At 31.7% G+C, this 17,146-nt stretch overlaps 1 protein-coding gene across 2 annotated transcripts; it reads right to left on the reverse strand.

Annotated features, from left to right (window-relative positions):
• Nucleotides 1-1,657: 1,657 nt before the first annotated feature.
• rassf1 (Ras association domain family member 1) lies at nt 1,658-17,042 on the reverse strand. Of its 2 annotated transcripts, XM_051094224.1 has the most exons (7): nt 16,797-17,042; nt 14,091-14,642; nt 10,761-10,885; nt 5,923-6,027; nt 4,351-4,654; nt 4,139-4,254; nt 1,658-2,304 (listed from the first exon to the last, which is right to left on the reverse strand). In XM_051094224.1, the coding sequence occupies exons 2-7, from the start codon at nt 14,371-14,373 to the stop codon at nt 2,155-2,157; spliced, it is 1,083 nt and encodes a 360-aa protein (XP_050950181.1). In that variant the 5' UTR covers nt 14,374-14,642; nt 16,797-17,042; the 3' UTR covers nt 1,658-2,154. The 2 variants fall into 2 exon arrangements, with proteins under 2 accessions (XP_050950181.1, XP_050950182.1); XM_051094225.1 differs by lacking the exons at nt 10,761-10,885; nt 14,091-14,642; nt 16,797-17,042 and adding an exon at nt 7,564-7,843.
• Nucleotides 17,043-17,146: the final 104 nt, after the last annotated feature.

Below are 17,146 nucleotides of genomic sequence, written 5' to 3' on the forward strand. Positions count from 1 at the left end.
AATTACATGGGAGCGCCTCAGTGAGGAGAATGGATAGAATAAAAGTTCTGGAGTTTTATAGAATAAAAGTGTTTATTTTATTTTTATTTCCAGTCAAATGTATTTATTTTGTCATGTCGTTTCATTTTATTGTCGCTTGATTTTTATTTTCTCAAGGTTTTATTTAATCAAAATGAAAGATTCTGAGACAATTTACTTTTCCATATGATAAGCACCCAAACAGCAGAATTAAAAGATATCCTACAAAGACATTTATTTAATATACTGTCCACAATTTATATATATATATAGATAGATAGATAGATAGATAGATAGATATAGATAGATAGATATATTTTTTTTAATTATCCAAATATTATATTATAAGTAAAACTAATTCAGAATGGTTGGGATATATCACAATAAATGTTTAATCCAAAATATTTTTTTCCTTAATTACATTGCACTGTCCAATATTCAACAGCAGACATTTTTCAAAAAATAAATAAATAAATAAATAAATAAAAAACAAAAAAAGGCTTGAAAACTAAATGGTTTCTCTTTCCATTTATGTAACGGTTTTACTTTCTACAGTGATGCATTACTGCCACATTATTTTTCCCACTTAATGATGTAATAACGAAATGTTGTCATTTTAACATCTTTTCTGGTTAAAACTATGCTATATCATTAAAACGACAACTTTTTTGGCTAAAATTACATTTTCTCGTAATGAGATGTTATGAAGTTAAAACGACGTTCTGTTAAAACGACTTTTAACAAGATGATCTTTTAACAAGACGTGATGTCATTAAAACATCTTTTCGCATAATAACGAGATGCTGTCACTAAATTGATATATTAAATCATAATATAATTAAAATTACATTTTTTATCGAAATACTGAGCTGTGTCGTTAAAACGATATTAGTATCTGGTTAAAACGACATCTTTTCTCATAATAATGAGACGTTATGTTATTAAAACGATATAATTATATTGTTAAAACAGCTTTTCTCATAATAACAAGATGTTATGTCATTAAACCGATATAAATCTCGTTAAAATTACATCTTTTCTCGAAATACTGAGATGTGTCGTTAAAAAGATATTAGTACTTCGTTAAAACGACATCTTTTCTCATAATAATGAGATGTTATGTCATTAAAACATCTTTTCTCGTAATAACAGGATGTTATGTCATTAAAACGATATAATTGTATTGTTAAAACATCTTTTCTCGTAATAATGAGGTTATGTCATTAAAATGATGTAATTACCTTGTTAAAAATCTTTGTTCATTAAAACGCCATCCTTTCTCGTAATAACGCGATGTCTTAAAATTCTTCGTAATTCTTGTTAAAATGCCATCTTTTCTAGAAATAACAAGATGTTATGTAGTTAAAACTATATAATTATCTTGTAATAAGATGCTCTGTCGTTAAAACGACATGACAAAATGTTTATTAATCATGTTGATTATCCAGCATGTTATTAGGATCAGGAGAAAAGATAACATCTTGTGATTACAACATATTTAAGTGAAAGAAATAATATGTGTAAGGCAGCACTGCATTACCAAAACTTTCCATGCATAAAGTTTCATTATTATTATTTAAATTTGTATTTTTATTGTAAACTGAATGGTTCTTGCACACAAGAAAAACAGTCATTTTAAAGGGGAAAAATATTTTAATTTCATTCAATTTAATTGACAATGAATATCCAATATATACATGGGTGTTTCAATATCTCACAAGTACTGCATCACTAAATTGTTATTTTAATACAGACATTAAAAATAATCATTTTTTCTATTACAAGTTTAAATGTTGCTCAAAATACTCTTTAATCTGCACTGATATATGCATTCACCACAGACCAATAATCTGCGGCTCACACTGGAAAGACGTCACTCCACAACTGGATCTACAGCTACGACCGCAGCATTTCTTCCAGTGTAACGTCACACTCCTCTCATGCTCACCAGTCACGCTTAAACACACGCTACTCCTCACTCTCACTGCATTTCCCTTTCGCTTACGACCCTTCTCATGTCCACAGCAGGACAGAGGGTTCTCCCACACACTCTTTGGATTCAGACAGTAACAAGCTGTGTACGAGCATCCTTGCATCCATTTCCTTTCGTTTCTGAGGTAGAGGAAGCAGCTTGTTTCAACCCGGCGTGCTGAAGTTCTTCAGAGCCTCATTCATCTTGTCTCTGGCCAGAGCGTAGCGCCGCACGATCTGCCTCACGTGGTCCTCTTCCTCTCGCTGCAGGATGCGCAGGAAGTTCTGGAGTTCGGGAAAACTGAATGCATCCCACTGCCAGAAGAAACAACAGTATATATAGCTTTAAAGGATTAGTTCACTCCAGAATAAAAATTTCCTGATGATTTACTCACTCTTATGTCATCAAACATGTTCTTGTCTTTCGATCTTCAGTCGAAAAGAAATTAACATTTTTGAGGAAAACATTCCAGGGTTTTTTTTTCCATATAGTGGACTTTAATGGGGATGGGGGACATCTTTTCTTGCTTTATGGTAATAATGAGATGCTGTATTTAAAACGACTTTTTTCTTGTTAAAATGACATCTCTCGTAAAGCATCTTTTCTCGTAATAACAAGACGTTATGTCATTAAAACAACATAATTATCTTGTTAAAACAACAGGGCTGTCAAACGATTAATCGCAATTAATCGCATATAATAAAAGTTTGAGTTTGCCTAATATATGTGTGTGTATTGTAATTATTATGAAAAAAAACACATTCATGTATACATTTAAGAAATATTTACAAGTATATGTATTCATTATAATTTTTATATAATTTTAGATTATATATATATATATATATATATATATATATATATAAATACAAATATTTTGTACATAAGATTACGAGATGTTATGTTGTTAAAACAACCACTTTTTCTCGTTAAAATGACATTTTCTCATTAAAACGAGATGCTATATCATTAAAACTACTTTTTCTTGTTAAAATGACATTTTGATGTTGTCATTACACGATATTCTCGTTAAATCCACATCTTTTATAGTTAAATCACTTTTTTCTCGTAATAAGATGTTATGTTGTACAAACTTTTTTGTAATAACAAGATGTTATGTCGTTAAAACGACATCTTTTTCCTCGATAAACGACATCTCTCCTAATAACGAAATGCTGTCATTAAAACATCTTTTTCTTGTTAAAATGACAACTTTTCTCGTAATGAGATATCGTTGATAAATCTCATTAAATCAACATCTTTTCTCGTAATAACGAGATGTCGGTAAAACGACATTTTTTGTAATAATGAGATGTTACGTCATTAAAACATCCTTTTCTGGTTAAATTGACATCTTTTATAGTTAAATCACTTTTTTCCGTAATAAGATGTTGTCGTTAAAACTACATCTTTTTTGTAATAACAAGATGGTATGTCATTAAAACAACATTTTTTCTTGTTAAAATGACAACTTTTCTCGTAATGAGAGATATTGTCATTAAATGATAATTCTTGTTAAATCAACATCTTTTCTCGTGATAACGAGATGTCATAATTTTCTCGTTAAAACATCTTTTTCTCGTTAAAACGACATCTTTTCTCGTAATGAGATGTTTTGTCGTTAAGCGATATTCTCATTAAATTGATGCCTTTTCTAGTTAAATTGATTTTTTCCTTATAATAACGAGAGGGTTGTCTTTAAAATTACATAATTATCTTGTTAAAACAACAGTTTTTCTCGTAATAAGATGTTATGCCGTTAAAACATCTTTTCTTGTAAAAAGACGTTATGTCGTTAAAACAACATCTTTTTTTCAAAATAAGATGTTATGTCATTAAAACAACATCTTTTTCTTGTTAAAATGACAACTTTTAAGCGATATTCTCATTAAATTGATGTCTTTTCTAGTTAAATTTGATTTTTTTCTCATAATAACGAGAGGGTTGTCGTTAAAATGACAATTATCTTCTTAAAACAACATTTCTTCAAAGGGCTCTACATGATCCCAGCTGAGGAATAAGGGTCTTATTTAGTAAAACAATTGGTCGTTTTCTTTTCAACTGAAGAAAGAAAGACATGAACATCTTGGATGACATGGGGGTGAGTAAATGATCAGGAATGATCCAGTCAGAAAGTTGTCTACTCACATTAACTTCCCCCGTTTCATTCTCCTTAAGAACTAAACTGAGGACCTTCTCGTTGGGTCCAGCACACAGACGCAGGAAAAGCGGACGTTCATCATCTGCTAACTTCCGTAAGTACACTAAAAAGCGAAAGATGACATGAATTGTATTATTTGTTTACAAGGTTTTCATTGTTTATTATAAATATCAACGTAGAGAATGAACAGTCTCCACACCTTGATTCTGTCGCTCGCTGCGTTCGAACAGTGAGAACTTGGCCGGATTGTCCACCACGGTGAATTTCTTCAGCAGTGCTTCGATGACCTCTCTGGCCCGTGTGCTGGAGCTGATGTGCAGGTGTTTGACCGTGTCTCTCGGCAGGTAGAATGAGGTGCGGTGCTTCAGTGCTTTGTCTTCCCGACAACCGCCGTCCCGTCCCGGGGAGGAGGAGGAGGACGTGGATCGTGGAGGAGGGATAGACACGGGCCGGGCCAGCTTAAACTGGACCTTTATGAAGCCAGTGTAAGATCCATCACGGTTCTGACAGGAAGGAACAGAAAACATATAATGCAAGCACCAGAAATAAACATATTCATACGCAGTTGAGGTAGTACCGTTTGTGTAATTCCGACCTGAACAAGATATTTCACATAAAAGATGTTTACATATAATCCACAAAAGAAAATAATAGTTGAATTTATAAAAATGACCCCATTTCAAAGTTGGCATACACTTGATTCTTAATACTGTGTTGTTACCGGAATGATCCACAGCTGTGTTTTTTTGTTTAGTTGTTCATGAGTCTGTTCTTTGTTCTGTTCTTCAGAAAAATCCTTCAGGTCCGCCAAATTCTTTGGTTTTTCAGCATTTTTGTGTATTTGAACCTTTTTCAACAATGACTGTATGATTTCAAAATCCAACTTTTCACACTGAGGACAACTGAGGGACTCATATGCAACTATTACAGAAGGTTCAAACACTCACTGATGCTTCAGAAAGAAACACAATGCATTAAGAGCTGGGGGTGAAAACTTTTGAATCAGGGTAACTTTAACTTATTTTGTCTTCTGGGAAACATGAACTTATCTTCTGTAGCTTCTGAAGGCCAGTACTACATGAAAAAATATAATATTTAGGCAAAATAAGAAAAATGTACACATCTTCAATCTGTTCAAAAGTTTTCACCCCTGCTTTAAATGCATTGTGTTTCTTTCTGAAGCATCAGTGAGTGTTTGAACCTTCTGTAATAGTTGCATATGAGTCCCTCAGTTGTCCTCAGTGTGAAAAGATCTCAAAATTATACAATCATTGTTGGAAAGGGCTCAAATACACAAAAATGCTGAAAAACCAAAGAATTTGTGGGACCTGAAGGATTTTTCTGAAGAACAGCAGGCAATTTAACTGTTCAGGACAAACAAGGGACTCATGAACAACTATCACTAAACAAAAAAACACCAAACACAGTTGTGGATCATTCAGGTAACAACACAGTATTAAGAATCAAGCATATGTAAACTCCTGAATGGGTCATCTTTATAAATTCAGCTATTATTTTCTTTTGTGGTCTATATGTAAATGCCTCTTATGTGAAATATCTTATTTAGGTTAGTACTAAAAAAAAAAAAAAAAAAACATTTTGTACGATCCCTCTTATTTTGATAAAATAGTTAATTTGCAGAATCTGCAAGGTGTATGAAAACTTTTGACCTCAACTATATATAATAACATTATATACCCACACACTGTATGTAATATCAGATAGATAGATAGATAGATGATAGATAATCAAGACTGACAGGTTTCCTTACCAGAACCATGAAGAGGTTACTGTTGACCTGAGCATTGTATTCTTTCACTTTCTGTTGTATTTCACTGACGGACAGCTCCTGTTTCCTACAGTCCACCGGCTCATCCTGTAGGACAGAGGACAGGACAGTGTGATACATCACATGACCACAAGAGGGCGGCAAAGAAACTTTACGAGACTTTAAGACAAGGGTGCCCAACCCTGTTCCTGGAGATCTACCTTCCCACAGAGTTTAGTTCCAACCCTGATCAAACACACCTGTCTGTAATTATTAAGTGCTCCTTCAGATCCTAATTAGCTGGTTCAGGTGTGTTTGATCAGGGTTGGAGCTGAACTCTGCAGGAAGGTAGATCTCCAGCAACAGGGTTGAGCACCCCTGCTTTAAGAGATAGCTGACATAGTCCTCAGATTATACAGCAAACAGAGAAGATGTGAGAGAACTTGATTGTTTGTCCTAAACGCTGATATTTATGGGTTTCCAAACCAATAAGGAACGGCTTTAGATGAACTTTTACAAAAAAAAGTCTGACTTTTATGAAAACAGATTGAACAAGCATAGCTGATTGTGTTTGTAAAGCAGAATAAATTGCAGTCTGAGGCATAAAGTGGGTTTGAAATAGTCTTTCAGATGCAGCTGGATGCCTTTACCCACAACTCAGAGAAAACATCTCTCCCTCATCCAGAAATAGCAGACAGGAAGTGGAAACACACAGACACACAAGCATTGTTCCACACTCACTCATACACACACTCACATTCACGTCAACCCTAAACGCTTGTGAATGTGTCTAAAGAATGTCGAACTTCCAGTCAGTCCATTACTTGTAAAACTAAAACACACACATATAAAATCTTCCTAAATTGTGCAGGAAAAAAGGTTTTGTACTTATTAGTGCTGTGAAAAGTAACCTAAATATAGTAGTAATTAAATATGTAATTAAAAAATATATAATAAACATAAAACATATTGTATAAAAACAGTTTTTATCTAAAAATTACAGGTTGTTTTTAAAAATAATTTATATTTATAAATTACAAATGCGTAACACCACCAATAAAGGTATAAACACGTACATAACATGTTTCAGTGATGTCACATAAATAAAAATAACGCTAGTCCACTTTAATCTTTGAATACATTTGATGACTTCATGAATAGTAATGAAGGCTTAATTAAGATTCAAGTCTTCATATTGATTATGTGCTATAAAGAAACATGAACAGACTGCGGCGATGCTTAATCACCTTAAGAGCGACTCAGCATGACATCATCTAAAGAGGAAACCCCCCCCGCGCGCGCGCACACACACACACACACAAATAAGGAAGTCTAAAATATTATATAAAGTACAACCAATATTTTAAAATAATGAATATTTTGATTAAAACAACTGATTACGTTTTTAAATAATCATATACATTATTGAAAATCATTATCGAGTTCGCTAGTAGATGTAGGCATCATTTAAAAATAAACACGCACGCGCATTGTTGGCAAAGCGAACCGAAGATTTCCGGTAACTTAGTTTGGTTTCTCCCCTTCAAGCTGGAGTAGAAACTCGCAAAGCCGCCCAAGAACGCCAAAATAATACACACTAATGGTTAAAGTTGTATTGTGTTTGACCACTGGCCACTGTCTTACTTTCTCTTTGCGTTTTTTGGTCTTTCTGAGGGACGTGCGCGCCGTGTAGAACTGCTCGAAGTCGTGCTCGTGCTCGGAGTCGCTCTGGCTGCAGTATCCGCTGCTCGCGCTGCTGCCCCACGTCATGTCGAACCACTCGCAGTCCGTCATTGTTACGCCGAAATCAACCGGACCGGGTCTGTGTAAGAGTTTCCGCTGTGTCTGAGGAGGATGATGTGGCTGTCTGACCGACCTCGTGTAACCGGGATGCAACCGTTAGGCGTGATTCTTAGACCCACCCTTCCCTTTCGCTGAGCCCCGCCCCTCGGATTGAATTTACAGCACACAGGCCCCGCCCCCTATTCTGTCCTGACCCGCCCCCTGAGACCCCGCAGAACAATGGAATATAGATTGCTGTTTAAAACAGAGGAAATATTTCGTTTCTAAATATTTTCTAACCAATATAAAATATAGTTACATCTAGATATAATTATTATAAAAAATATGTAATATATGTTATATATTAAAATATATATATATTTTTTTTATTTTTAATAGTTTGTTTAAACAGTAAATAATAGTATAAACATTTTAAATAACAATAATAATAATAATAATAATAAAATAAATATTATACAATTTTGCTATAAATATATACAATTTGCTCATCTGTATACAATTTATATTATAATTGTGATAATATATTAATAATTGTCAAATTACATATAGTAACATGTTGTTATAAATATTGATATTATATTCATTTATTTATATTCTATTTATATTTCATTTATATATATATATGTAATATATGTTATATATAAAAATATATATATATTTTTTTATTTTTAATAGTTTGTTTAAACAGTAAATAATAGTATAAACATTTTAAATAATAATAATAATAATAATAATAATAATAAATATTATACAATTTTGCTATAGATATATACAATTTGCTCATCTGTATACAATTTATATTATGATTGTGATAATATATTAATAATTGTCAAATTACATATAGTAACATGTTGTTATAAATATTAATATTATATTCATTTATTTATATTCTATTTATATTTCATTTATATATATATATATATATATATATATATATATAATCAAAATTATTATTATATCCGATTAGCAAATTGCTAATCTGCATACAATTATATAATAATTGTCGAAATTTATATATATATATACACACACACACACACACACACACACACACAATTTGTGTATATTAATAATAATAATAATAATAATAATTATTATTATTATTATAGTAGCAATTTGCTCATCTGCATAAAATTATCTAATAATTAATTAATTATTTAATTAATTACATAATATTACATAATAAAAAATTACATATGGTAACATAATATTTTACATAATTTTCTATACCAAACATTTAGTATGAAAAAAAAAAAAGCCATGCAAAAAACAATGTACATCACTACAGTGGGCAAATAAAAAAATATTATATCTACATATAATTATACATTAATTATAAAATAATTACATAGTAATATTTGTTATATTTGTCAAATAATTAGTTAAATAATTACATAGTACTATTTGTTATACAAATATATATCATTTATTTTAAATAGTACACTTATATTATAAAAAACAGTATACATGCATTTTAAATAGGTTTATACTGTTTTGTATATAAAGGTATTATTTAATAATAATAATAATAATAAATAGTTACATAATAATAATAAATAAAAATAAACAAATTATACTTATATGTTATTCGTATTCTTCTTATTATTATTACATCTAATATTATCAACATTAGAATATTATCTAAAATTTAAAAAGTATATTTCTAATATTAAATAATAGTATAAATGTATTTTATGTATATAATAGGTATATTTATTATCAATAATAATAATAATAATAAATAAAGTATACTTATGTAATAATAAACAATTATACAATTACATATACAATTATACTTATATAATAATAATAATAAATAACTAAATTATACTTGTATAATAATAATAAAAATAACAATAATAATAATAATAATGATTATTATTATTATTAGTAGTAGTAGTAGTAGTAGTATTATATCTAACATTTGGTATGACAGAAAAGCTGAGCAACAAACAATGTAAATCATCACAGCTTAAAAATATAATACTACATATAATTAAATTTGTATAATAAAATTAATCTACATATAATTATATAACAATTAAATACAAAATGGCATATGTTTGTTATACGTTAAAATACAACATTTATATTAAATAATACATTTATTATTATAAATAACAGTATACAGCATATAAATATATATTAAATAAATATAAATAAAGTAAATAAAATATTTTAAACATGCATATCAAATGCATATAATAATTATTATTTTATTTTATATTTTAATATGCAATATTGCTATTTGGTATGACAGAAAACATACCAACTAGTAACAACATACATCACTACAGTGGACAAACAGAAGGTTTCAGGAGAATATATACATACATCAGGACTATATAATATACATACATAAATATTTCATATATCCTATGCCCATCTGCATAAAACATGCTGCTAGGAAAGTCTTATGTATATTTAAAAGGATTAAGAGTATAAGAAAAAGCATCACGCAAATGTTGCATGGCCAAATGAGATTTTAAGATAATTTGCACATTTGTCATTAAGTAAGAGCTCCATTGTGATGCACCATTGACTTGATCTGATTAGTTCATTCACACAGCTGTCATTCAGTCCTCCACCCTCCCCCATACCACTCTCACATCAGCACTCAACAATCACTCACTTACACTGAAAATCAATGCAGATCCCTCCTTCCTGTCATTATAACCTCGATTATGATGCAAATAAGAATTAGAAACCAAAATCTCATGCAACTCCAATAAATTCCACATTTTCAGAAAGCTTCAAAAATCATGAATTCAAAGACATCATGTATTTATTTACATGTTAAATGTTAAAAAGCGAGCAGCTGCTTTATTGTGTCTCTCCTCTGCGGTGCTGTCGTAAATTGCACGCGTCACAGCGTGTTTAAGACGGTAATAAACCCACACCGATGGCATATGGTGCGCTGAGACACTGATCTATGTCTAGTGACAGATGACAGGGTGGAACAATTTAATTACGTTTAAATGTAACGCATGCGCACGTCTCTGATTTGCATGTCATTTACTGCTTAGTCGTTCGCTCACCACATTAGTGTCCGTCTCGATCGTGTCCTCGCAGTAGTTTAGCTGTTCGCCAATGCCGTCGCAGTTCAAGCTGCAGTCCAGTTGAATGAAGGGTTGACAGCGGTAGTGACAAGTGTAATTACAGTCTGAAAAGACACAAATGGTCATTTGCAAACCGAAATCACATATACATAGAAATCAAGCTGTTTTGAGGAATGTTGGTAACTGGACGGTTGATGGTATTTAAGTCAACTGTTTAGTTACCAACGTTATAAAATAGCTTCTTTTGTGTTCGACAGATGACAGAAACTCAAACCGGTTTGAAACTTAAGGTTGAGTAAAATGACAGGATTTTAATTTTTAGGTGACTGTCCCTTTAAATCAGTTCTCCATTCACAGAGCTACAGTTTATGAGATCAAAAGTCTATTTTGGTGGCACAAAATGAATCAATGACAGAGAGCTCCAGCTTTACTAGTTCAGAAGGGCCTGATTCATTATGAATGAATGTACAGCGCCGCCTGCTGGTCATGCTGATGTACGTTATGGGTTATTTGATGAATAAGTCATTCATCTGTGGTCTGGTCTGACTGACCCACTTTTCCTCAAGGCCTCGCAAAGTCTAAAAACAAGGCTGCTTATGATCGTTTTTAATATTTGAGCATCTATTATGATGTTTTGGGCAAATAGAGAAAGAGGAAAAACAGAATAAAATGGGGGTAGTACTTGCAAAACTCACTGTTACAACATTTATTTCTCAATGCAGTTAAGCATTTATTTTAATGTGGCAAAATGATTAATCCCAATTAATCGTATCCAAAATAGACGTTTTCGTTTACATAATATATGTGTGTGTATGTGTTGTGTATATTTGTGTATATTTATTATATATATACAAAACTTTTGTTATTAATTTGCTATATTTTCTGACTTACTGTCTGTAAATAAACTGATGTCATTATTGATTAATTTTCATTTGCTCTTAAATTTCTTAAAGGGATAGTTCAGACAAAAATGAAAATTCTGTCATTAATTACTCACCCTCATGTCGTTCCAAACACAACACAAATTAAGATATTTTTTACGAAATCCGAGAGTGCAAAGAAAACAAAAATAACACATGGGTCGTGGTTCGCTTGTTTAAATTCTGTTAACTTGAAACAGTGTCTATGGAAGGCCAAATGGTTCAAAAACGTGAATTTTAACACATCAACAACATGTAAAATATCCATATTAAATGCATATTTCACGTGTTAAATGCTTGTTATTTATGCATGAAAAATCAACGCATTAAATACATGCAAACAACATGTATTTAACGTGTGAAATATCTGTGAAATGTTATTGATGTGTTAAAATTCACGTTTCTGAACCATTTGGCCTTCCATACAAAAGACGCAAGTGTAACAGTTGTACACGTCCATATAGTGCCCACTACACATGAGGGAGTATGTTTTTAGTAGAAAAGTATTAACAGAATCGAAATGGGAACTGACATGGGAAAATTGCGATGGTTAGAGGTTCTGAATTTTAGAAATATTTATATTTATATAAAATTTTTAGAAATCAGTTTCTATTTTATTTTGATTAATCATCCAGACCTAGTGTTTATTTGCTTATTTGGCTGTTATGTAGTTGCTATGTTTTACTTATGTTTTATGTTTTTGACTTACTGTCTGTAAATAAACTAAAGCCATTATTGATTGATTTACTGTTTGGTTACCTCTTAAATTTCTTAAAGGGATAGTTCACACAAAAAAGAAAAAAAATTGTATACTTTTTAAGCACAAAAGCTTGTATAGCACAGGTTCTGGGATGCGCGTTCACAACGTACTATTGAATTATGTCGAAAGGTCACGCGGAACGTAGGCGAAACCACAGACCCAGTGTTTACAAAGCGAACGCACAAAGACTAAGAAAGCGCAAGTAAGTCAAACCCTGTTTGTCGGACGATTCTGAACTTGTAGGAGAAAATAAGATGGAGTTTTTTCGCCATACTCTACCTTTTTTAGCTGGAGCACACAGACGATGAACTTAGACGTGATTCATAGTAGTGATGGGACGTTCGGATCATTTTACCGACTCAGACCTTTGAGTCTCGTTCAGCAAAATTAACAAATCTTTTTTCGAGTCATTTCGTTAATTTTAGCAAAATCAGCATCACATGACAGCCCCATAAGATGAACAAATGACTCAAAAAACCCGAAGACTCGAAACAGGTGAACTACTTCCAGTACAGAACCTAATAGGATGTTGCGCATGCGCGATTTAACGAATCACTCCACGAGACGACTCGTTCTTCAAGTCACTTCTCAGTTCAAAATGAACAAATTGTTCAAGAACGGCCCGTGGACGCGCATCCCAGAGCCTGTGCTACACAAGCTTTTGTGCTTAAAAAGTATACAAATTTTTATTTTTGGAAAAAATTACAGATTGTTCCCTAGATAAGACCCTTCTTCCTCGGCTGGGATCATTTAAAGCCCTTTGAAGCTGCATTTAAACTACATTTTGGAAGTTCAAAATCGGGGCACCAATGAAGTCCATTAAATGGAGAAAAATCCTGAAATGCTTTCCACAAAAACCATAATTTCTTTACGACTGAAGACAGAAAGACATGAACATCTTGGATGACAAGGGGGTGAGTAAATTATTTGTAAATTGTTGTTTTGGAAGTGGACTTCTCCTTTAGCACGTGAAATGTTTGTTAAATGCACGCTTAATATAGATATTTTACATGTTGTCGACGGATTAAAATTCACGTTTTTGAACCATTTGGCCTTCCATACAAAAGATGCAAGCACAACAGTCGTACACATCCATACAGCACCGACTACACACAAGGTAGTATGTTTTTAATAGGAAAGTATTAACAAAATTGAAAAACTGAAATAACTGACATGGAAAAATTACGTTGGTTCAAGGTTCTGAATTTCAGTTTCGATAATATTTCGATTAATCATCCAAACCTAGTATTTATTTGCTATGTTTTGTGACTGTCTGTAAATAAACTAACGTCTAAGCTCTCGGATTTCATCAAATAAATCTTAATTTGTGTTTCAAAGATGAACGAAGGTCTTCTGGGTTTGGAACGACATGAGGGTGAGTAATTAATGACAGTCTTTTCTTTTTTGGGTGAACTAACCCTTTGACAATCATCCATGTATTTACAACACACCCCCACACAATCTCTATCCAACATAAGTCGCTGTCTAAACTGTTCGTTTCCCTGTCTAAACATCCTTTTCCTATTGGCTTATGCTCTCTGAGGGCCAGCTTGTCTTGACAGTAACATTTACACAGCACAAGACAAATATCACTGTGGAAACGCTCTCGATTATCTCCTAACGACTCACGTGTGCAGCGGAGGCTCTGGCGGTACAGGCCCCAGATGAACTCCCCGCAGAGGTCACACCAGCTCAGCTGCGTCTGGCTGCAGGGCTGGAAATCGTGTCCCCGTCCCGGTTGACACGTCGGCCAGTCGGGGTCCTCCAGACGCACACGCTCGCCCACCATCCGCACCACCTTCTCCTTGCTCCATCTGTCCAGAGTGGGTGGAGGAGGGCCGCTAGGGGGCGCTAACTCGATGCGGTCGTTGGGAGTCAAGTCCTGCAATTCAATGAGTTCACATTTTGCCATCTTGGGAATGCTGGAGGCTGGAAAGCATGGCTCAGTAGGTCATGGGAGATGAGTTATAACTTCAGACCACATCAGAGCGATCCTGTTTACTCCAAACCAGGCCGACAGACTTCGAGTCTGGTTGTGATGTGTTTGCATATCCGAGCTCAGAACAAACATGGATCACTTTATCAAATCCTGCAGTCTTAATACAAAAGAGATGATGTGTTTTTGATGAGTTTTCAGAAAGATGTCTTCTTAAGTCAGTTTTCAGCAGCATCTGGCTCAATCTGAGGACAAACAGCAGAGATTAGATTAGATTATACTGTGCTTCTGTATGATTACAGCAAATGTGGACAGTTATAATCTCTCAAAAAATATTTTATATGAAATATTTTATATAATATCGTGTGGGTGAGTGTTTAAGAAATTAAAGAGGAAATTAAAGAGGAAATTAATGAATAATGACAAAACACAGCAAAGAAATATGTAAATACATAAATAAAAAAAATCAAATCAAATAAAATGTTATTTCATTTGATTAATTTTATATAAAATAAAATCATAATAATTAGATGTTAAAGTACATGCAGTTGAATTTATATAAATATGTGAGATATTTATAATATTTAAAATTTTATATATATATATATATATATATATATATATATATATATGTATGTATGTATATAGAATTCTATATATTTTTTAATGAGAGACCCATGATATTTGCACTTGTAAAAATATTTAGTCTGTAAAGGAAAATATTTTGCTTAGTATTAAAATATTTATAGTAATAAATGACATTTTTGAATGATTTTTTTTTAAGTACATATTTTCATATAGATATTTATAATATTTAATACTATTATTATATGTTCTATAATATAATTACATTATTAAATATGTTTTGTATATTTAGAAATTTAGAAATATTTAAAAATATTTAGTCTGTAAAAGGTAAAGGATAACATTTTATCTGTATTAAAATATTTATAATAATAAATAACATTATAAATGACATTTTTGAATGATGTGTTATTAAATTAACAGTCTGTATAAGGTAAAAGTAAATATTTCATATATATTAATTATTTATAATATTTAATATTATTATTACAAGTTTTAAGTACATTATAAATTAAATATTTTTGTGCATTATATTTTTAATAAAAGAGAAACCCTTAATATTTGTTAAACAGAATCAGATATTTAGTCTGTATAAGGTAAAGAAAGAAAAAAAGATTTTCGTCTATAATAAATATTATATTTTACATTTTTATGTTATATAAAATGTTATTAATAATATTTGTAAATATGTTATAAATTTACACATATATTACTATATATATACATATACACACACACGCACGCACGCACGCACACACACACACACACAAACATTGTAATTACAGTAGAAATTAATTGCTTTTTTTGTATTTTGTATATTTTAATAAAAGAACACAATTACATGTTTAATCTTAAAAAGGAAAAAAGTAAATATGTTCATATATAATAAATATTTATAATATTTATTATTTTTATATGTTATAATTACATTATAAAAAAATCTTAGATTTTTTTAATTTAATTTATATTTATAATTTATCTTATTTTTTGGATATTATATATATATATATATATAATTTATAAAAATTTATATTTGTTGAACAGAGTGAAATATTTAGTCTGTATGGGTTAAAAGCTTATTTAACCATCTGACAGAAGGTCTACAGACGGAAATATATGTGGATTTAACATTCCAGCGGGTTTGTGCAAACTAATCTGTCCTTTGCAAAACCACTTGACAACATCTATCTCGAGGCTGATCAGTATGCGAGAGGAGCAAAATTGCACTCAAGGGTGTTTTGGACCATTTTTGTTGTAGGGCACCTCTTTTGGCTACTGTCCTAATCCAGAGAACAGGCCAAACAACCATCCAGAACAGAAAGAGACGTAAAACTGGGTCACAAAAGCATAGCAAATACATAACACATAAAACAGACAAATATAGCAAAGAACAAATAAACAAATGCGTCAATAAATAAAATCTAAAAATGCATGGTTAAAAATAATAACTAAATCAGTAAATGAATTTAGCTATTAATTAATTTAATTTAAATGAATAAATTAATTAACAGAATAAAAATGAGAGGTTAAAATGTGACTTTAATGCATAAATAAACTAATAAATCAAAAGAATAGAATAATGCATAAATACTAAAAATACTAAATAAATACAACAACAAAGCTAAAAAGTGATTAACAAAGAAGAAATCAGACAAATAAACAGATATAATTAAATAATCTCACAGATTAGATTAGCAACTCGACGTCATTGACAAACGCCTACAAACTTTAGAAACTACGTCTGTTTTTTGTCAGATTATAGTTCACTCGTGTTTAAACCTTCTGTAAAAAGAAGTTTAAGAAGTCAAACCTACCTTAAACCAAAACAAATCACTTTTAGTGGCCAGCAGAACCTGTCAGACTGACAGTAAACGCGTCAGTTTTCTCAAATCCGCTTTTAGCTTCTTAAATTAAACGTAATCTGCGCGCACGACGCGTGTTTGGGAGCAGATAACGCAAGTGATTGCGTAAAACTGAGACAGCGTCCTTCATTCCTCTCAAACTAAAGTGAAAACTATCTTTCTCCTGCAGCGAGATGCTTCCTCAAATGTTTCCCCGTGAATCACAGTCGCAGCTCGAAACCGGACAATGTTTCTCCTCCGAACGCGCACCTTGTCCAGCGCGTTTGTGCGCATGCGCAGTGCACTCAGATTAACGCTTAATC

This window comes from Labeo rohita, chromosome 22, assembly GCF_022985175.1.
Source record: "Labeo rohita strain BAU-BD-2019 chromosome 22, IGBB_LRoh.1.0, whole genome shotgun sequence".
NCBI lineage: Eukaryota > Metazoa > Chordata > Actinopteri > Cypriniformes > Cyprinidae > Labeo > Labeo rohita.